General features: G+C 40.0%; 1 protein-coding gene across 1 annotated transcript; it reads left to right on the top strand.

Annotated features, from left to right (window-relative positions):
- The first annotated feature begins 1,631 nt into the window (after positions 1-1,631).
- Positions 1,632-22,548, top strand: aldh1a2 (aldehyde dehydrogenase 1 family, member A2). The gene is made up of 13 exons (XM_063882129.1): positions 1,632-1,871; positions 9,988-10,092; positions 10,552-10,692; positions 11,094-11,223; positions 13,034-13,095; positions 13,778-13,906; positions 14,843-14,956; positions 17,562-17,664; positions 18,796-18,980; positions 19,070-19,234; positions 19,832-19,989; positions 21,308-21,382; positions 21,616-22,548. Exons 1-13 carry the CDS (start codon positions 1,755-1,757, stop codon positions 21,686-21,688), a joined length of 1,557 nt encoding a protein of 518 aa, XP_063738199.1. The 5' UTR covers positions 1,632-1,754; the 3' UTR covers positions 21,689-22,548.
- Positions 22,549-22,760: the final 212 nt, after the last annotated feature.

Here is a 22,760-nt window from a genome sequence, read left to right as displayed (position 1 = left end):
TTGCAAAGTATTTTCACTCACCTTTTCTTATTGCAGCTTTGTGGTTCCACTTATCAGTCATACTTCCATTATATTTTCCTTAATTTCTTGTTGTTACAATTCCCATCCCATTTACCTTATCAAATCGCTCTTTTGTAAATACTGTTAACACTTTGCATATGTGAGTGTGACTGTCCGAGGCTCGGTCCATCCAACAGAGGGAGCTCCATGAATACATTTGAGCTGCTGCTCTAAAGTTTGTCACACCGTCTCCCCCGGTTTGTCTTATCTCCCGTTCACTGTGCTCTGTGAAAAGGTGAGGCGACAGGCTGAGGATGGGATGTTTTCAATACATTAATCAATGTCACCGTTTCAGGCACATCCTCTTTGATGTGAAACAGACACTTTGAGAGTGTCGCCCATGCTGTGAAAAAAGGGAGATGTGCTGATGGAGAAACAGCATCCTCCGGGGATTTGCAAATGATGGGCCTGCATCTGTCTCCACACTCCTTTGTCCTGTCAAGAGGCTCAGATTATGAAATCTAAAATGAACGAGGAAATTACTCTTCGGGGCTATCAATACTCCCGAGTTTTCAAACTACGTTGTTATGCAATATACATGTGTCTCTGCATTTACTTTGAATTCACAGTCTAAACCACAAATTAACTACTTGTTTCCCCTCTACCTGAGAGGCTTCATGCATGTGTAAGGAAATGCAGTTGTTGTGTATGTGTTAATACATGCGTGGATTTGCTTTAATTCCTTTAGTTTTCTGAGACAGGCTCGCTCACAGCTAATAGGTGGATGTTTATTGGGAGATTTAAAGGAGGCGCTGCGGGGAATTATCACCTGCGGGACAAATCTCTGACAACAACACCCCGGCAAGTAGCAGCAATCCCTTTAGTCCGCATTTACATAACATCTTAGACCGCAGGGAGGTTGTGTTAGGCAAATAAAGAGCACAGGGTGATAGTGAGCCGAAGAAAGTGGTTTGACACCTTTATGGCACTTAGGAAATGTCTAATGATGGTGTAAGAATGAGACAGAAGAAAGTAAATACTTCTTTATGTTCAATTTTTTTAACTTTAAGGTCCATAATCAACCTTCAGTCGCCAGTTGAATGCCAATATGAGGGAGTAATCCCAGAAAATTGAGATTTTAACTTCTACAATCCAACACCAACAGATAAGGAAAGTGTAAATCCATCCAAAGCCCAAAACAGCTACTACATTAACTTTATGGCGAGATTGTTTTTTGCCAGAAAATAATAGGCGATATGATGCTGCAGGAAATGTTTGGAACGGGGCTACAGTCTTTCCTCCATGTTTAAAGCTTGACAAATAGGTTTAAGTTACATCTAAAACTCACAGCCTTAGTTTAAATATCATTATAACTGTGATTTACATGAGGACCCAATCTAAACTCTTAATAATTCATGGCACTGTGTTTTGTCTTTTTATTTAGTTGTAAAACCATGAATAACTGCGTAAAAGCAGCTGCTGTTGGGAAAAAAAGCTATGTAAACCCAGTGTACCGGGAGTGTGAGGTGGGTGGGGTGGATTTGTTTCTCCTCCTTAACACGCATGGCTGAGGTCGTTTATGTAAATGCATGAATTTAATTTTCAAAAGGACAGCCCTTTTCTTCGCCCAATGAAAATCAACCGCGGCTGACACCTGGCTATAAACCCAGGAAGAAACCCAAAGTCCTAATCAGAAATCTGTAGAAAAAAACCCCGAGAGGCTCAGCAGGCAGAAGACTACAGACACAGCCGAGATGACTTCAAGTAAGATCGAGATCCCCGGAGAGGTGAAGAGCGACCCCGCTGCTCTCATGGCATCCCTCCATCTGATGCCCTCCCCGGTGCCCAACCCGGAGATCAAGTACACCAAGGTCTGTTTCTGCTCCGCCGCCGCCGACCCTCTTGTTTTGCGCGTAACGATTCCGTGTCCTCTGCTCGCAGTTGTCTGCTCATGAGTGTTTCTTTAACCCAAACTTTTTTCAACCGCACTTTTTGTGTGTCAGCAGCTGAAGTTTTTAGTATCAGATAGAGAGGCTCACTCGGAGCTGCAGCTCAGACAATTTAGCCGGACTAAACTTTTCAACTTCTGATAAACTGACTGAATCCTACTTTTAGTTTCTTTTGCGTACACGTGCTCAGTGCTGCACTGAATTTAATAATCAGTAACTCCCTGATAAGATAATTTAGACTTAACGACAACGGACATATTACGTTTTATTAACAATGTTGAATTACATATATAATAGTGTCAAATTGTTTGTCTTTGCTTGATTAAGAAAAAAATGATTGTTAAGCTACATTTTCTAAATTGAGTCACTGCATAAACCTGATCATTTATTTTGCAAGTTATTTGACCCATTATTTGTTTTAGTATATGTGCTGAAAAGGGTGTGACATAGTTTGAACTGGTTTAGAAGTAATTATAGTTATAGTTTAAAAAAAATCTTTATAACCATGTGAACAATTACATTTTCCATCACTATATTGTTTAATTTTACATTGTATCTTAAGATACATACCAACATCCCATTAGGTGATTGCCTGGTGAGCAAGATTATAAAATATGGATTTTTTCATTTAAATCATATAATAAGTGGACGTAACAAATGTGATTAAAATTGTTATGCAAAATTTCAACAAAATCTCTCATCTTTGAAAAAAACCCTTCTAAATCTTTATTTCAATTTTCCCATTGTGATTACTCTGCTAGTGTTTTGTTTTTAATTCAAATTAATTGAATTCTTCATTAATTGCTTACAATGTTTTGAGTTATCAATGGCAAAGGCTGACCTTGCTTAAAAACAAGATAGCATTAGTATCTCTCTTTTCTTTGAATGACATGACACACACTATTCAAGTCCAAAGGATTGCAGTCATTAAGGCAGTCATTCTCCCATTATTTAGTGACAGCGAGTTTGTTTAGTGCAGAAAAAAAAAACGATTTAAAAGTACAGATTGTCAAACAACAAATGTGTTATCAGAGCAGGGTTGTCTTACAGTGTGTGGGTGGGAGAAAATGGATGCAGAAACAGCTGGAGAAAGAAGCTTGAGTCAAACAAAGAACTTCATTTGAGTCATGGAACAAATCATGTTGCAGATACGACTAAAATAAATGCATTCAGAGAGATTTTGATTAAAACATCTGGTGAGGATACTGTACGTTCTTGATTCATAGTTAAGTGCTTCCACATTTTGTTACCATAATAAAACATAGCACTAAATATACTATTACATTTTTCAAGGAATCCTTAATCAGTAAATCACAGTCTCTTGTTTTCTTTATAAAGTTTTTTAGCCTTTATGCTTGGAATTTAAGTCTTGACACACCACAAATCTTGAGCCAGTTACACAGATGTTAAAAATAGCTCTCATGTGTTTCAAAACATCTCTGCATTGCCTTCTTCGTTTTTTTCATCTGTGCATATTGGTACACTTTGAAGTGAGTTTTAGTCCTTATTCTAAGATCTTCTGAAAGATGTTGATTGCGGTTTTATTTTGGTTTTTGGTCTCTAGCCTTAGTAGCCAGGATGTAGCCTGCTGCAGTTTTGTTGCCACTCAAAGGGTCTTCTATCTGCAGAACAAGTGTTTTTATGATTACTGAGATTAAAGGTCATATTAATGATAGCGTGATGTAAGTTCAGTCAGTGCTATAATTGCTCTGTGTTAACACATACCTCTGTGTTTTATGTGCAAAGGTCATACGGCTGCTTCGCTGTAAAGAGGACAGTTCATGTTGAATAGGTTCTGTCGTATTGTAAGCTTTCCATTCCCTCACAGTACAGAGTCTTAGTTAAAGGCTCGCAAACAACGGTGTACAGGAGGAAATTTAGGGAGCGACTTGGTGAATTAACCCTCAGGAATTTGGATCATCTAGTCCCTGTTGGTTTGGTGGACATTGGGGGCATAAGGGCCCTGATTTATGGGAACCCCTGGCGTGGGCTCTCCTCACACCCTGTTCCTGTTCTCCACCCCACTGACTGCAAGGGAAAAAGGCAGCGCTTTTCACTGGCCTGCAGGGCGAGGGGATGGAGCTGCAAGCTTATAGACACATTTCTGTCTCAGATACTGTTTTACACTTATATATTAAACTTTTCTGCAACAAACATAAAGGTAGTAATAGACTTTCCCCTTAATCACATAAAAAGAAAATATTAAAACAGGTTTTTTTTTGCAATGCAATGATTACATAATCAACCCTGGAGATAGAGAAATGGCTGATACAGTATCATTACTTAACAGGGTTTGCTTCTATAACATAATCATGTTATAAAAAAAGGTATTGCAGTCAAGGTTTGCCCCTTATCCTCTTCACCGAGTCATGAACTTCTCATGGCCAGTGCCACATTGATATTATCAGCAAAGCTATCTGCAATTTTGTGTGCATCTATATATGATTGGAGTTCTGTTATCAGCAAATTGATATCCACTTACGCTTCATTTGTTAGGTTCTTACACCTTCTCTTTTGTAGCTCAAAGCTTTGAGAAGGCAAGCTCTTTTGGTTGTCCCGTCCCCCTACCCCCACATGTCTATGCTAGAAGGCTCCAACAGCTGGGTTACAAGACAGAAACAGTTTAAAGGTTGATAGGACCACGAAGGAAGTCATAAATAAGACAGCCATGATAGCTATTTATTGATGTTTTCCGCTTGTGGTAGACGCAGAGAATAGTTTTATTTGATGAATATTTAAAGCAAACAGAGAAAGTTGTTCTGCTCTTTTTAGTGGGTGATGCTTCTGGCCTTTGTGGTTTTTCACACCGTTCAGTGATGATGAGTTGTTAAACCATGCACTTAGTAGGACATGTTTAACAGGAATGCAAATAACTCTGCTGCTGTTACTTTGAAGGAGCAGTCTGTAAAATGTTTGTTTTTGTAGTGAAGTGCCATCACACTATTAGCCCCTCCACCAAAGTGAATGTTAAGCTTTAAAAAAAAAGGGTTGCCGTCTAGCCGTATGCACAAAAATCTATAGGTTTTTTAATGAAGTTTTAGCTTGTGTAATTAGGTAATAGTCTTACAAAAATAAAAAATAACCAATCATCTAAATCAGGGGCCTTGTTCATTGTCTTTGTTACAGATCTCCTAAACTAATCAGCAGTTGTAAATTGTCTTTGTTGCTTTGCTCATGGTGGCATTAGTGCACTTACACCATAGGAACCTTTGCAGAACCTGTCTGCCGAAGACCCGAGTATTTGTAAAGCAGTCTACGCAGAGACATCCTCTCACTTTGGATGAATAAGAGGCTCCATCAATCTGTCACTGATTGAGATAGCACAGATGGAGGCTTGGGGCTCCCCGATGCTAGGTGCTGTCCAGCGGGGTGTAAATTATGACTCTGTCTCACTGTGTGGGTTAGTGGCCCTGCCTCGCCAGAGCTGACCTGCAGTTCTGGAGTTTTTCACTTCAAACCCACCATCTTACTGCGATCAAGATCAAACAGAGCCAAAGTTAGGGGATACTGTGCAACTAAATGATTTATCACAACGAGCACAGCGAGAACTCTCCCCCTCCTCCTCTGCCTTTGCTTACACAATCTCCCTGTTCGCACACACATGGCCACATACTCTCTAAAACACATCTCTTTGATTGTGACAGGGTAAGTGTGCACCGCCATTAATATGTCCATCGGTGTGAAATGCCTACTTGTGCAGCGAGTGTAAATTATCATCTTAGCAGAGACGTCAACATCATGTCCCCTGTCTCTTAATCACTGTTTAAGGAAGAGCAGTGACAGCGAGGTTACCCTGTTAACTTCCCATACCTTCAGTGTGCGGCCCTCTTGACAAGGAACGTGTAAATCCTTATGGTGTCATTAAGAAAAACACTTGGCTTCATAAATCTGTTGGCATATATGCTCTTTCACAAGCAAACACGACACACAGCAGACACAAAAGTGCTTTTCTAGCTATTTATTTTTCTGTCGGCAAAGCGTCACATTTCTTTAAAAATTACTTCCTCTTTGTCCACTGATCCCACGAGTAAAACTACTGTTCTTTGACCCAAGATTTAAAGAACGGTTAAGTACACAGGAAATCCATCAGGAAATCCATCAAACCTCAGATGTTCCAAGGAAAGAAATAACACCAGTAGTGAGAGGAGAGGTCCATTTTATTGTTTGTCTTTTAACTTTTTAAACATTTAGTAAAAATTGTAGATCGAGTTCTGGTGCATTTTATAAAATAGATGTAGCCCCAACAAGAGTTTGGGCTACAGTTTTGTTTGTTTATCTGTTACAATTTTGGCCCAATTTGTATATAGCTTGTTCCCATGATGGAACATGGGCCAAGGAATAATCTGTTAAATTATAGTCAATCTTAATCATGAGGGTTTTTTTTCATTACCATTGTGAGATAAGGCATAGCCCATGCTGAGGTTTGTGCTCTCAAAGTGGCCTTCTAGTTGGATAAGAATCTGTTAAGCTATTTTGTCAAAAGCAATTCATTAATATGTTGGACTAAAATCCTCTATGTTGTGTGTCTTCCCAAAAATATTAGGAATTATAATTTATATAAGCTTCAAAAAAGTATTTCATATGAACTGTCTGATACTCCGGTGATGTGCAAAGTCTCTCTGCCTGCTGGAAAAGAGTTTTATGGGTGAGTCAACCAAAACATTGAATAAGACGTTGTTTTGTAATTACTGCGGTATGTCAGATTAGGGTTTTTCTCACATTACTTCTGATTCAGAATGAACTATTTTAACCACATGCCCATTGCCCACACACTCTGACGATACAAAGACGTTTGCCAGTAAGTGACAGGGAGGTCGCCCTCGCCAAACCCAGGAGCGCCGACTGGCATTGTCTGTGGGTGTGTGAATGAAAAACAAGAAGGGTCCATGGTGTCACACATGTGGAGAGGAGTAGGAGCAAAAAACACCAGCTGGTCTTCACTTTCACATGCTCTCCAATCACTTGTAACAGTAGTAATTCTAAGACTTTTGAAACCCATCCAAAGAGGAAATCGAGGTCCTGTGATAGGGGAGGATATGAAACTTCCTGCGCAGACGAGCGTTGCAGGTGCCCGGGCTGGGTGCGTCTGGCTGTGGATTCTTGGCTTGTTGTGTATAAACACACATTTATACTGTATATAAAACCCCTGTTAAAACGCTAAACTCACCCCATTGAACCCCAACCCCCCCCCAACTTACCATTAGACAAGAAAAGAGTTTCATATAATGTTCTTTCGGCCGTTAGCGTCTGAGCTGTGAGAAGAACAGGGAGCCAAACAGATGTTTTGTTGGCTGCAGAAAGTATTTTGGCATTTCTTACTTCCCATTACAGCTCATTTAAAAAAAGAAAAAAAGAGTTATTATCGCAAACAAAACGTTTTGTTAACATGAAAATATAAAGGGCAATTAACATTTTACTTGGAACAAAGCAAACAATGTTAAGTTTGTGTTGTAACAGTTAAAAACGTCTTGTAACGGATGACGGTGGTTAAGACACCTGCACCAAATAGCAAACTTAATGAGCAAAAAAAACGTTAAACGTGTTTGGGTTCATCATGTCTCATCTTTTCATTATCCCTATGACCAGGCTCTCAGTGGATGATGTGATTGACAGGTTTTGCAGAAAAGCCTGGGAGTTGCTAAATGTTTGCAGCTGCCCTGTGGCCCATGGAGAAAGTCTTGACCTATATGCTTGCTGCTTAGCTCTAATCCACATCAGGCCTCCTCATTATGCGTCAGGCATCACAGATCACAGCTTTGACCGCGTTAAAGCGTTTCTTAATTAATGTAGTAGCACAAAATGGTAAAAATGTATGATTTAAAACTTGTACCAAGGATTAATTGCGACAAAGGGAAATAGTTTATTTTTAAATGTTGTCATCTGCAGTCTGGTGTTTTTTATAAACATGAAACCATCACTTGGAGCGATAGTAACGGTCCTGCAGGGAATGGGAAACACGATTTGTCATTTGAAAATGTTCACCTTTGCACTTGCTTTTTTCATTCTTGTGTTTTTGCCCCTCGTCCAAATGATCCTAAAAGCAATTTTAAGAAACCTTGAGAGTTGATTTACATCCCGGCCCTGTCATCTTAATCAAGTCTCTCAATAGAACGAGACAAAAGTGTAACACCAGTCCGAGCCCAGAGAGAGGGCCGAGCCAAACGGCGGCTGACAGTTGTCCTTTTCTGGCCATGATTTAGGTGGCGGCCTGCTCCACTGTTCTCGTGCTTCATCCGTTCTCCTTTAGCAGCGTCTTGTGAGAGGGGTTACGCCATGCATAAAGCTACCCATGGTCTGCATTCTTGCTTGGACTGTTGAGGCTGTCAGGGGGCTCCTCTGATTTAGGGCGCCCCACTTCAGTGGCCCCTATAAATTTAAAAACTAATTCAGTGCTCTACAGGACTTTCTGTTTTTGTAGCTGGCCCTCTGCTCCTTATCGTTACTGACAATTTTATGAAGTGCTCTTAATGAGCGTCAGATTAAAGGTGGCCTCTGATGGAGGCGCCTGAGAACACTGGAGAGAGAAGCCACTCTGGCCCTGTCTATCTTTGTGTGTGTGTGTGTGTGTGTGTGTGTGTGTGTGTGTGTGTGTGTGTGTGTGTGTGTGTGTGTGTGTGTGTGTGTGTGTGTGTGTGTGTGTGTGTGTGTGTGTGTGTGTGTTTGTGTGTGTGTGTGTGTGTGTGTGTGTGTGTGTGTGTGTGTGTGTGGGTAAAGGTGTGTGGGGGATGGTGTGTGTGACCAGTACAAAGGAAACGTAGAGGAATGAGTGTATAACGTATGGTTCTGTGGGGTGGTACACACAGATACTGAACACCTTAAACGTCTGCATGTGAGTTATTCATACGCAGAGGCCACATTATGAGCCTGCGAGCCGTGGGAATGAAGAGGAGGAGGGAGGCAGAGTGATGTGTGTGCTGCAACTCCAACAGTTTTCAGACTCCCTGGCATTTTATACCAACCTGAAAGTAAACACGGGTAACAGTTTATAGCCAATTAAATAGTGCTTAAAGCCCACCGTTTATTGAGGTAAACATATTGGAGAGTTTAGGGAGGCTTAGGCCAGTGGGATACTTGAACCATGCTCTCAGGTTTGCTCTCGGTGCATCTGAACTCCTCTAAAGTAGAACGACGGTAAGAGCATATGTATACACAGAGGGATTTGTGCCAGCAGATGTTCTCCTTGCACTCTATCTATCAGGCAGACTGACAGCCATTAAAAACAGTGCGTGAAGCGTCCGTCTGATGGATCTAAACACATCAACGAGAAAGGATCTTTCTCTTATGACTTAACTTTCAAATCACACCTTGTATTTTGTTCAACTTTTCATCAGCTTATAAAGGGTGTGTTCTTTCTGACATAATTCCAAGCTTTGTGACTGTGTAAACATTTATTTTACTTTTGGTCTTAATAGATGTCAACTATGTCCTGTTTGGAATCCAAGGCGGTTGTTTAACGGAAGACTTGCTTTAACGCATCACAGAAACCAAGCGCGGCACGTGTTTTATGATCTCGTAAACGAGCAGCGATGTTGTGAAACGTGTGTCTGTGTGCTTGGGGGTGGGTTGGTGGGTGGGGGTCTGGTGTCTGATAGGGATTTATCTGCACCCCCACCCCACCCCTTTGTCTGGATGGTGGAGCACTCCCCAGAGAGCAATGCTGGACAGGCAGGAATCTCTGTCCAGATTTCCAGATTCTCCCATATCCCTTACACAAGAGCCAGGAAGAGGGCTGTTAGTCTTTCACAGCCTCAACTACAAGCATGTGATGAAGTGATTACTTAACTTTACATAAATATTTAGAAAATAAATAAAAAGGGAAATAATTGTATCCTTCTTAAGCTTGTTTGAATATATGTATAATTATACATTTGCATACATATAAATGGTCTAAAGAAGTTATTTTTAATAGGTTGAAAAGAAATTTGTGCTTTTTGCACTTAATTCGTACAAAGGGATTTAAACTCATGGCTTTATCTTCAGATCCTTTATTGCATTGCTTTAATAAAATGGGAAAACTAAACCTATTTTCTTTTTGCAGATTTTCATCAACAATGAGTGGCACAACTCTGTTAGTGGAAAGGTCTTTCTGACCTATAACCCGGCTACTGGAGAGCAGATCTGTGAGGTCCAGGAAGCGGAGAAGGTAAATACTCTGCAACATGGCGTCTTTTGTCTGTCTTTCACTTAGAAAACAAGGATTATCAATAACAAACTATAGAAATACTTTGGGTAAAAATATTCTGCATTTTAAAACATATGTGCTTCACTTAAAGTGTTTTGGATTGGCCACAGTCAGCGTTACAATATTATAGTTTTGGATCATGATTATTATCATTATGTTTTATAAGCTGATCATATGTTTTGTGTGCAAAGTCTTTATGTGAAAATCAACTCATTTAGAAGAGTAAAAACTAGAACGTTTCCCTCAGAAGTTATTTATACGCATGTTTATTTGTTGCTTTCATTTAGCAGAAGATCAACTCAAGATCAATCTCTTATGAGAAAAAAAAGGACGAAAAACTCATGGTCGTACTGCCATGAAAAATGTCAAGGAGACTTGTTTATTGAATCTGGTTGATAATGATGCGTCTTGTCTTTTTAGGCGGATGTTGATAAAGCGGTGCAGGCTGCTCGCCTCGCCTTCTCTTTAGGCTCCGTGTGGCGAAGGATGGATGCATCTGAGAGGGGGCGGCTGCTGTCCAAACTGGCGGACCTGGTGGAGAGAGACAGTGTCTATCTAGCAGTAAGTTATTCCGTCATGATTCAATTAATGTTAGAGAGTTATTCCCCACATGGACAAATAAAATAAAATGCTTTCTTATCTTCTTGATTGCTACCCTATTAATAATCATTTATAACAGCACTGTAACTGTAGTATAACCATTACTCCATTGCCTGATCATTTCATTTTATACCTTCTGCAAAGCACTTGGAGCTGCCGCTGTGTTTGAAAATACTGATAGACTTACTTTGCCTTAAAGAGAACATATAACTGTAACTAAGGGGCTGTATTTGTAGTTAAGTGTTATCTTAGTGTCACATTTCACCCGCGGGAGAATGTAAAGACTGGAACAGTATGGAATTATGTGAGGATCACAAGGTTATATCACATATTTCTCAAACGTCTCCCCCGTCTCTCTTCAGACTATTGAGTCACTGAACAGTGGGAAGCCTTTCCTGCCCACCCTGTTTGTGGACCTCCAGGGAACCATAAAGACACTGAGATACTTTGCTGGATATGCAGACAAGATCCACGGCACTTCTATTCCAATGGGTAAGATCCTTCTTTGATTAAGACTGCAACGTTTTAGTGAACTGGACAAAAGGCAGACTGTTTGTAAGGGAGAGGGGCGGTGGGAGAATAAAGGTAAAAGTTTAAAAGGATAATGATAGCAAGACATTTTTTAGATAAACATAGCTGCTGTTCAGGGAATTCTGTGGGGTTTTGGTATTTTGTTATTTGGTCTATCTAGTAAAAAAATATGCATCCCTGTTTCATGTGTTGTGTTGTTAGTTTAAAACCCAAAGGTATTTACTTTAATATGATATGAAACAGAAAAAGCACAGGAAATATTCAGATTTTCCAAGGTTTTCTGTTATTTTATCCATGAAAAATGACAATTAATTAATAATCAAATTAATGTCAATATTTTTGTTTTACTTTCGATCAATGTACCAAACTTACAACATATTTAGTTCAATAAAAGAAAGGTTTTGTAGGAGAAGCACTTGTACTCAGCAAAGTAAGACATCAAACTGGGGATTACCCCTAACACTAACATTTATTGTCCTGTTGAGGCTGCCTCCAGTGTCGCCTCAGTTGAGTTTGGGGGTTGCTAGAGGGAAAAGTTGGCTGTCTGTTTCAACAGGAAGTACAAAAAAGTAAAATAGAATAAGAGAGAGGACATGGGAAACCTCCTGATACCACCTTATTGTCCCTCTCAAAGCTTCTCTTGTACACTGCTGCCAAACCAACCTCGGTGAGCATTTTGCCAGGGCTTTGGTCTAAGCTTTATTGCTCTAGTGGAAATAAACAAGGGTATTCCTGAGTCTCTATGATGTTAGGGTGTCTGTTAATGTGTTTGTTCAACAGTTGGGATGAAGTGCAGGATTTTTCCCATCAACAACCTCATAACGTCTATCTGTCTTGCTGAGATTATCGCGTTAAATCTGTATCACAGACAGTGTGAAATGAATAGGGAGTGACATTATGTGGAGCACCTTTGGCTACACAGTTTGGTATAGTTTACATTGCTTGTTCCAAATTGAAATATAAGTCATCCTGCAGGAGTCATACTTTCAAACAAACCTGGCAGATACTTGAGCTCCTCCCGAAAACCTCATGTCTAATAGGTTTATAGTTTCATTCTCCAAACAATAACAGTATTGAAAGACCCAACATCCACTTTGGTATTATGGAAAAAAAGGTTGACATATGAGACCTTCTGCTGCAGTTTTGTGTCCATTGTCATACTCCCACTGCATCCCATTGAAAATGCTTATCCGGCTTGTCATATACCATCGGTCATTCAAGTCCAAATGCAACATGAGGCAATGTTTCATCAGTTGACAACTGTTTTAACAAATTTCTACACATTTCTCAATATCAATTGTTTTTGTGGAGAATGAACAAGCATGGCACACCCTCATTAAGTACCTCCTTTTACTTTGGTAATGCAAGAGGAATGAGCAAACATTTCCAGCATAACACCCATCTCTATGACCTAAAACAGCTACACACATGCCTGTACTGTAGAAGGCTCCAAACGAAATGTAATCTCTCACCGGGATAAAGCAACCAGGAATGTTGCGTGTGGATTCATTTACAAATTAACATGTTGAGTCAACAACACCGGGGATATCAGGTGGTGACATTTTTCATGTCTTTCAGGCAATTACAAGCTGAAAACTACTAAAGAAATGAATAACCCTGGTCTCTGTGTGTGTGTGTGTGTGTGTGTGTGTGTGTGTGTGTGTGTGTGTGTGTGTGTGTGTGTGTGTGTGTGTGTGTGTGTGTGTGTGTGTGTGTGTGTGTGTGTGTGTGTGTGTGTGTGTGTGTGTGCTGCACGTGTGTTCCTGCACAGATGGAGAGTATATGACATTTACCAGATATGAGCCCATTGGAGTTTGTGGACAAATTATCCCTGTGAGTATAACCCTTCCTACAAGTGACGTGCATGATTGAGACAAATGGACATAAAGGCTAGAAAAAGAAAACATACAACAATGAATTGGCTAAGTTTAAAAGAGCTGCCGTTGGTTGTTACTCTGGCCTATTCGTTGAATTTCAATCTGCATTTTCCAGTAATTCGCTGAAAGTCACTGTTTATTCGTGTAAATCCCGCTGGTAACCCCCCAAAATGACGGTGCCAGAGAGTTTGACAAACAGAGAACGAGAAGCGAGAAGCAGAAGAGTGAGCTAAGGGATTTAACAAAGTGTATTTGAGGAGAAGAAGTGTGAGAAAAGAGAGGAAAGATCAAGGAGAAAGAGACACTGTTGATTGTGCAAGAGTGCAGAAAGCGTGTGGTTCTGCGTTGAGCCCCATGGGCTCCTGTGTAAAGCAGAAATAACACAGGCCTGTGTTTTGTACAGTGATATGGGTCTATTGCACATGTGTTGCAATTTCCCGGCTTTCTCAGAATACTGTGGGAAGAGAAAATACTGTACAAGTGCCGAGAACATTTTCTCACTTGACTATGTTTAGACAGAGTGAAAATGAGAGTAAGTGACTAAAGAGCGATGAGTTATTGAGCTTGACTTGTGACCACCCAGTGTGTCAGTCAGATGCATGAGGTCTTTTTTTTGTTTGTGTGTGTGTGCCTCACAGTGGAACTTCCCTCTGATGATGACAGCATGGAAGCTGGGTCCAGCTATCGCATGTGGAAACACTGTTGTCCTCAAACCTGCTGAGCAGACACCGCTCACCTGCCTATACATGGCAGCTCTCGTCAAAGAGGTAAATGACAGAATCCATCCACACATATGTTTATGAGGCAGCCTGCCAAATTTCTTTTGGCCAGTATTATGTTAATACTCCCAATATCAGAATCAGTTAACGGCTTCAGTTCGCCAAGTACACAGTGTTCACTGTGAATCTGGCCAATACTTTATTTGGATAATCTGTTATTAACATAACCGCAGGGGGATAAAGAACAGATGTTTGACAAACTGTCACTGGTTTTTCTTGCCCATCTTTCCAGGTCTGTAATCCTAATTTCCTAACCTTTTTTTAACCATGTAGAAAGAATTGGTGCTCATCTAATACAATGAAGGCCAATGTTTTTGTTTGTGGACCTTTAAACATTAACAACATGTCTTTAAAGAAACAGTGCTCTGGTTGCCCAAGATAATAGACACGCTTGTGACTATGTAAACGAATGAACGTACTAATCTTGTGAACATCTCATGTTCACTGCTGACACATTTCCAAAGACCACTGAAAAACAAAGCACAGAATAAAACACAACAGAGCTTCATTTATAGTACAGCTAAGACAGTCAAGCCCACATGGAATAATACTTATTGATTTATGGAGTTGAACCATTGTATCCTCACTATTAAAAGCAACAGAGGAAGTGAGTTCTGTTCAAGTTCCTAAACACATGCTTATGTAGAGGATAGGAACAAAGCATCATAACATGTTTATGTATTAAAACTGAATCACTCTGTAAATATCTCAGTGTCTACATCCTTCCACTCTCCCCCCTGCCCTCTGTGGCCTCGTCTCTTTCTGGAGACTATCTGTCTGTCGCCTTCTTCTTTTTGATGTTCTCTCCAATCTCAGCTGGTCGGAGGCTGGGTTGGGTCCGGATTCCCCCACACCGCCTGCAGTTTTGCTTGGCTTTGCTGTCATCTCCGCTAAAGCTTGTTTCCTCTCATATTGTTTTGACAGGCCGGGTTTCCACCAGGAGTCATCAATATTTTGCCAGGATTCGGGCCAACGGCAGGAGCTGCGATTGCTTCGCACATGGGCATAGACAAAGTGGCTTTCACAGGATCAACTGAGGTACTCTTTCTCTAATATGGTGGTTCACAACAACAGCTGCCTATTGCTCACTTTTGTCACAAGTGACACAGTGACCAACATGTGCAGACCATAAGAACGGGCTGGGTAATTAGAGTTTGTTGTGTGCATGCATTGAAGTCTAAATGACAAACAAATGGGGTTTTACATTAACTGTGCACCCTGTCATTACTACTCATGACGGGGGGCTTTGATTTTATCTGGCACACATGCACATATTTGAGCCGTTGAGAGTATACCAACACATCTCTGTGAAAACACTGCCACTCTTCTGTTTCCTTCTGCTGTCTCTGCAGTATTTACGCACCTCCACAGTGCCTTCCATTTAACTTACTATCAGGATAAACCATTGTAACTCTGCAGAACAGGGGAGCAGTTAACGGAAAGCTTAATCATCAAGGACAGACCATGTTAGGTGTTGAGAGCTCAGAGGTGTTGGAGTCTGAATGCATTCCTCAGGCCTGAGGGAGCAGCAAGAGTGACAGCAGATAATTTTACTGAAGATCATTTATAAACATCTGTTATTTCTAACTGCAAGCAAGCCCCTCTGGTATAATTTATATTTTGATGGGAGCATGTATTTCATATGTGTCTTTGGTAAATGAGCCAGGTTTATGTAATGCTCAGATTAGGCTTGTGGTTAGGGATATTCCTGCCTCAATTCTGGTGGTGTGTTTATGTGTTTTGACTAACCTTCGATAACCCACACAGGTTGATACATACATACATGATCTGGTGAGCCAAACAAACACAGAAAGGAATTAGACAACAGAATCCGACAGCATGATGAGGAATATGTATTATCCTGTGTATGTCTCGTGTATGTCTTTATGATTTCCCAGCACAATATAACTTAAACCAAACCATTTTTTATTCCAATCCCTTTACACACCCAATCAGTGTGTGCACGCAAACTGACACAAGTGCACCTTCTTACACAAACATCTTCTTTGTTTTATCATCTCGTCTTGATTGAACATTTCCTTTGTGAGTGGTTCAGCTTTTTTTTTTTACTAGTTTTCCTGTTGTTTCATGTGATCTGGAGTCAATTACTGAGAGAATGAGCCAGTGCTGTAAGAGACTGCCGATGCCCAGACAGTGAGTCACCACGCTCTAGTAGCAGAGGGTTGGAGTAGAGTGGGGGGGGGATACTTACCACTGCATCTTCTTACTGGGTGGATGGTGGTGGTGAAGCTACAGGTGGATTTTAGTACCATAGCTCATCCTTTTACTGATTCACATGTGGCTGTGACTGCACATGGAGGAGTGTCTCGCAGCCCAGCGTGTTTCCTTTACCCCTGAGTAAACACACGCTAACCTTCCCTTAGTCAGCCGCTTTGTGTTTCTCATCAAAGACAGATCAAACACATCAGTATCATTGAAACCAAGTCAAGTATTTTGTTGTTTCTATACCAGCCACAGCACTGCAATTGATTCTCTTAAAGTCAGTGCTTGTCTGCATCCTAAAGCCGCTCAGACACAAGATACGATAGTGAAAGAGTCTTTTCCAAGTTGGAGGAGGGGATTTTTCCGCTTTATCTTGTCAGTTCTCTCGGAAAATAAAACAGGCTGTATGAGTAACAGGAAGATGAATACTTGTTTAGGGTGTAGGGTTTTTCTGGGGGGGTGATTTTCTCAGGCTTGTTGTTATCTTTTGGGTTTATACAATATTTCACAACACTAAAAAAATAATAGTTAAAGCAGTTCTACTCATGAGCCTCGAGAAAACATTTTTGACAGCAGAGAAAAATATATTGATTGAAAGCAAATTACATCATTAGGAAAGAAAGTTTAGAAACTTAATATATGAAGAACAAAGAATATAGAAGAAGAAAAATGGAATAACAAGTTGTGTTATAAATCACACTGAAGCTCAGGATATCCTCCTTTGTTTGTCTTTCTGCCACAAAGAGATTGTGAGGAAACACAGTCATGGTTACACATTTTGAGTCAGCTCATTTATTTTCATTCTAATAAATTTAAAATCATTGGCTGCCAGGAACCATAAAAAATAATGTATAAACTTGAAGCATGCTTTTGAAAATGGTACAAATGATTTACGGTTAAATAGTGAAAATTGACAAAACACTGGCATGTCCCTATAAGATGAGTTACATATGGAATTCCCTTTAGTGACCTTATCCTGTTCTTGAACCTTTTATTTATTATCCTTTATTCAGTTTGGGTCATATTAAGTAGAAATAGTGATGATAGAAAGATAAAGAGAAACCACAGCAAGCCTATTGTCGTCTTCCATATTGACATACGAGACCCATTTTTAACCACCCTCAGATAGTTACGTCCCCACCCACACACCTTGTGGTTGCTTCTTCCTGCCCTTCATTAGAAATCAGATGCTGTTCCCGGCTGAAACAGCATTTTATTTTCCTGTCGCTGTCTCCAAAAGCCTGTTATAGATATTCATTCTGTGTGTTTGCAGAACTCATGTTTCAGTTGGCCTATCGGAGCATTCCCTGTTTGGAGCTAACCAACCACTTTAAGCTTTTTAATGACTCCAGCTGATTTACTGATCTGGCCACAGGCCTGCATTGCTGTGAGTAAACCCAAGAACTGTTTCCTTCACTAGGTCGGAAAGCTGATCCAACAAGCAGCTGGGAAGAGTAACCTGAAGAGAGTGACGCTGGAGCTGGGAGGAAAGAACCCCAACATCATCTTTGCAGATGCCGATTGTAAGTTTTGAAGTTATGCTTTGTTCAGAGCTACATTTACCCTCATAGTTGGTCCGAAGTAAGAGAGCGTAGCTAAATACATTCACTCAACATTGTACATCAGCACTGTCTCTACATACTTTTACTTTACTTGAGTATTTCTTTATATGATACTCCTACTTCTACTTCAATACATTTCAGAGGGACATTTTTACTTTTTACTTTACAGTAATTATTTAACAATCATAGTTACTAGCTACTTTTAAAATATGAAACACGTGATATGATATGATATGGTATGATATATGACAAACTATAAGATTACATGTGAGTGTTAGTGATAAAAACAGAATACTCATATTCTATAATAACATAATACTATAAAAAGACAACACTTGTTTAATTAATAATTTATTTTGCATATAAAACTTCTAATAATTACATTTTGGAGTCAGGACTTTAACTTGTCATGCAGTATTTACATTTTTACTGAAGTAAAGGGTCTGCATAATTTTTGCACAACTAGAGGGTCTTCACTACCACTATTTGGTTTAGTCATGTGTCCCATTCTCAGGACCTCCAGTCTGTGGATTAACACACATGGACTGCAAGTCTTACAATGCTCAGAAGCTTTGTAGTGCTATGAAAACCTGTGGATGGATGGGTTTCATATGAATTCTAAGTGGCTCACCAAACTGGGGGTGCCGAGGCTTTCAAATGCTTTCAGCAGCCGTGAGAGGGGCTCCCTAAGGCCTGTAAATCAGGAGAATGGACCCTGACTCAGTCGGGTGCTACAGCCGAGACCCATAAATCACGGGGGTCCGTTAACCCTTCGTGCGCAACAGCAGGGTCCTGTCTCTCAGGTGTCAGGTATCAGATTTGCACAGGATAACTCCAATAAATATTGAGGGAAATTTTGTAACAATATACTACACCCGTTATTTTCGTTTTTACAAAATGATGTTTTACCTGTAGATGTGATGATTATACTTTCTGTTAACCTTAACATCGTATTATTTTACCTCTCAAGAAAGAACTAAGGGTTCTTATTTAATAATTAACCTTTAAAAATAATATTCCCATGGTGTAGCATTATTAATGAACAAACTGTTTCATGTAGCTATTGATTAACTAAAATCCCTTTTCCTCTAGTGGACTTGGCTGTCGAAGAGGCCCACCAGGGCGTGTTTTTCAACGCAGGCCAGTGCTGCACGGCCGGCTCTCGCATCTTTGTGGAAGAGCCCATTTATGATGAATTTGTCCGGAGGAGTGTGGAGAGAGCCAAGAGGAGGACAGTTGGCAGCCCCTTTGATCCCACCACTGAGCAGGGTCCACAGGTGAGTCAACAGATCAACTGTGAAGCTGTATCTTCCCCTTCCTCTGTCCTGGCCTCTCCTATAATGCCGTCCGTCCTCCACCTCAACAGATCAGTCGGGAGCAGCAGAATCGTGTGTTGGAGTTCATCCAGAGCGGCATCAGTGAAGGAGCCAAGATGGAGTGTGGAGGCAAAGCGCTGGGCGTGAAAGGGTTCTTTATTGAGCCAACTGTTTTCTCTAATGTGAGGGACGACATGCGCATTGCCAGAGAGGAGGTACAGTGATCAAGAGCAGGGATTTTTATATATCCTGCACAACTAATACATATCTACCTGTGTGAATATGAAATCTTCCCTTCAAGTCAATGTTCTGCACTTACAACTGTTATAAACTACAAGTAAATATACTTATATGATATTGTTTATTTATTCATTACTAATAATGAATCTGATATTTTTAGGGGTATTACTTAACTAAGTTAATTTACTCAAGTGCTGTACTAAATGTCTTTAAACAACTAAAGTATTGTATTCCATAAAACATTGAATCATCTGGATCTAGTAGTAACTTCAGCCATCTTATAAATGTAAAACCCTCCAGTAATTCCATCTGAAAAGTACATATAAAGTAGCATCATATAATAATATTGAAATACTTAAGTAAACTAGAACTATCTCAAGTTTGTGCAGCTCATGATTAAACTGCATTTATGTTACTTCCCACCAAATGAAAAAAATCATATAATTCAAGTGTAAGACAATCGTTGGTAAACACAACCCTAACGTAAACACCTCTTTATAGGTGACCAGTCATACAGTATAAAACATACAAATAAGGTATATAAATGAACCAAATCCATATTTTGTTTACAGATTTTTGGCCCAGTCCAGCAGATCATGAAGTTCAAAACAATCGATGAAGTGATTGAGAGAGCCAACAACACAGAGTATGGTTTGGTTGCGGCTGTATTCACCAGCAACATCAACAAGGCCATGACCATTTCCGCAGCCATGCAGGCTGGCACTGTTTGGTGAGTTTCATCTGCTGTGTTTCTTTAGCTGCAATCAGTAATATTTTTCATGTGGGAAGTATCAACCATTTCAGATTCTGGAATCCATAAACTGTAAACTGGCAATGTGCCACGTCACTATCATTACACAGGCCACAAAGAAATGTTTTCCTTCCTTTTTTTCACTTCTTTCCCTCAGCTCAGACATTTGAGATTAAAGAATTACCAATAGCAACGTGCCAGGGCAAGACAGCAACACAAAAACAAAATTGTAAATGTAAACTGACACCCCTAATTTTATAATTCGCGTAAATGAAATGGTCATAAAATGTTAGTTCTTGAGTTTACCTCAACCTGTTTTGTTTCTGTTGTAATTATCTGCAGATGGCTATGAGTAGGAGTCGAGCTTTACCTAACATTCAGTGTCTGCCAAGAGCTTCTCACCACTTGTCATACTTGACTGCAATTCTCTGCATGCTGAGGAAACATTTTTCTGCCTTGTCCTTCATTCTTGATGCTGCCCAATCATCACCCAATGTTATTCCTCTGTTGAGGATAGTGTTCTTCGAGAAAGATGCAAACATTTTTCTTCATCCTGCTTTCTATACTTAAGTACCTCACTTCTGATACCGACCACAGTGACGACTCTTTACGATGTCAAGGCTTTTGGCATTGACCGTAGACAACCAGGAATCGTCTCCTATAGATATGACTTTTGCAATGCAGCATGTCTTTCCTACACTTCAGTTTCTATGTAGAAACTGAAGTGTAGTGTACAATTTATAATGTTTCAAGTGTATATAAGTGAGCTTTGGAGGTGATGTTTTGATTGCCTTTGGATGGAACCACACTAACATTTTCCAGTGTCTATGCTAACCTAACTACTGCTGCTTGTGGGTAGCTTCCAAATTACTAGACAGATATACTGTAAGTGGAATACATTTTCTCATTTAACAATTTAACGATTACTTTAATCCATCGTTGGGACATTTAATCAGTTAAATTTTTTTTGAAGATTTATTTATATTAACTTCACCAATCCTGACATTTTACAACTTCCAATCTACCTCAGCTTCACTCTTTTTTTTCTTATCCTTCCCAGGCTGATGCAGCTAATAAATTACCAAATACACAGCCTGACATCCTTCAGCTGTGTTTGTTAAACAATAAGGGAATTATGTTGTTAAATCCAGAAGATTTCATGAATAGCTACACAAATGATGATAAATCTTTCTGAAGGCAGCTTTAAGATTTGGGTACAAAATGATGCTCTGTTTTACAATAGCGAACCACAGAAGTCAAACGCAAAATAGTGATCAATGTTTTGTTTATTTCCCAGGATAAACTGCTTCAACGCTCTGAGCACACAGTGTCCATTTGGAGGATATAAAATGTCTGGCAATGGACGTGAATTGTGAGTATGACTTGACTGCCTGCTCACTGAATATACACAAATGAACCGCAATATTACTAATACTGACTGTGTTTTGAAATCGTACTTACCAAAGTTGCTTAACGTCTCATAGATTTTACTCCAAGAGCATATTGCAATATTGTTCTAGCAGTGTATAAACTACATTTCAGTGCTGCTGTCAGCATGATATAGTTTAAACAAAGCAGCATTGTGACTTTTTTTCTGTTTTTCAGGGGAGAAAGCGGCTTGAAAGAGTACTCAGAAGTGAAGACCATCACGATGAAGATGGTCGGCAAGAACTCTTAAAGGATCTTCACTTCTCTCGGGAGGAGGCAGCGTCTTCCTCATCACTGACACGCCTCTTGTCGGCCCGTCCACAGTGGCAAACCATATTAACCATCAAAACTAGTTATCTCTTGGGTAACTTCAGGCTGTGACCACTTGCTGCCCTCCCAGTTCTTCTATCAACTCTGCATCGCTCGCCATGGACAGTCAGCCGATCCCTAACCCTCCCCCCACCTTGAGTTTGTGGACTGTCTCCAGTCTTACTGACAACCACTGAACTGTACCCCCATAATGTATACCTCCTCCACTAACTACACTAAAGCACTCACAGAGACGATGGGGAGGCTGTTCTGACTGCAAACCCTAATAACACCCCTTCCAAGCCGCCAAACCCTGATCCCCCCCCCCCAAGATGCTGGATGCTCAGAGACTCTGTCGCTGCACTTGCAATCAACCCTTTACTAGCAACTTGTCATGTGTTGGGAGGCAGTTTTTCTTTGTACTGTGCGGTAAGATCATTCAGAAAAACCTCATTTGTCATTTTCTTGGTAGAATTTATGCAAGCATGTCAGCTCATTCAGGACCACTGATGTTGTCAGCCTCAGATTTGAATGGATGAAATGTTAATTCATAATTAAAATGGATTTCTAATTGTCTTTGTTTATATTTTAGCTTGTATGACTTAACACTGTATGTCAACCTTTCACTGTAAACGTGAAGATTTTAACCTCTTAAAAGCATTTTACTCACACTTGCTAAAAGAGGAGTAGATGTATTTTAAACATTATGTAACTGATTTTCATTGATGTCCATCTATGTTTATGTTTATACAATCATATGCTATAAAATTATAAAATGACCATAGTTTTTTTTCAGTAAAATCTTTTGTTTCCTTGAAAATAGTTTCTTCCTGTGTGTTTTCTGCTCCTCAGTGTTCACACTGTTTACATGCACATTTTCATTCAGGAGCCCAATTTTTGGTTCATATTCACTAAATGTCACATACCTGGGTCAAACACAACCATCACTGGTATTTGAAATGTGCATTGATGTATTTAATTTGGAAATCAACTAGCCCAAATAGATCCTTTAA

Source organism: Eleginops maclovinus, chromosome 4 (genome assembly GCF_036324505.1).
Source record: "Eleginops maclovinus isolate JMC-PN-2008 ecotype Puerto Natales chromosome 4, JC_Emac_rtc_rv5, whole genome shotgun sequence".
Taxonomy (NCBI): Eukaryota; Metazoa; Chordata; class Actinopteri; order Perciformes; family Eleginopidae; genus Eleginops; species Eleginops maclovinus.
The sequence above is the reverse complement of the archived record's forward strand: the minus strand, read 5'-3'. Positions and strand labels throughout refer to the sequence as shown.

Coding starts and splice junctions, on each gene's coding strand:
- aldh1a2 (XM_063882129.1), top strand. CDS start 1,755: ATGACTTCAAGTAAGATCGAGATCCCCGGAGAGGTGAAGAGCGACCCC. Junction 14,957..17,561: donor CTTTCACAGGATCAACTGAG/GTACTCTTTCTC, acceptor TTCCTTCACTAG/GTCGGAAAGCTGATCCAACA. Junction 19,235..19,831: donor TGCGCATTGCCAGAGAGGAG/GTACAGTGATCA, acceptor TTTTGTTTACAG/ATTTTTGGCCCAGTCCAGCA.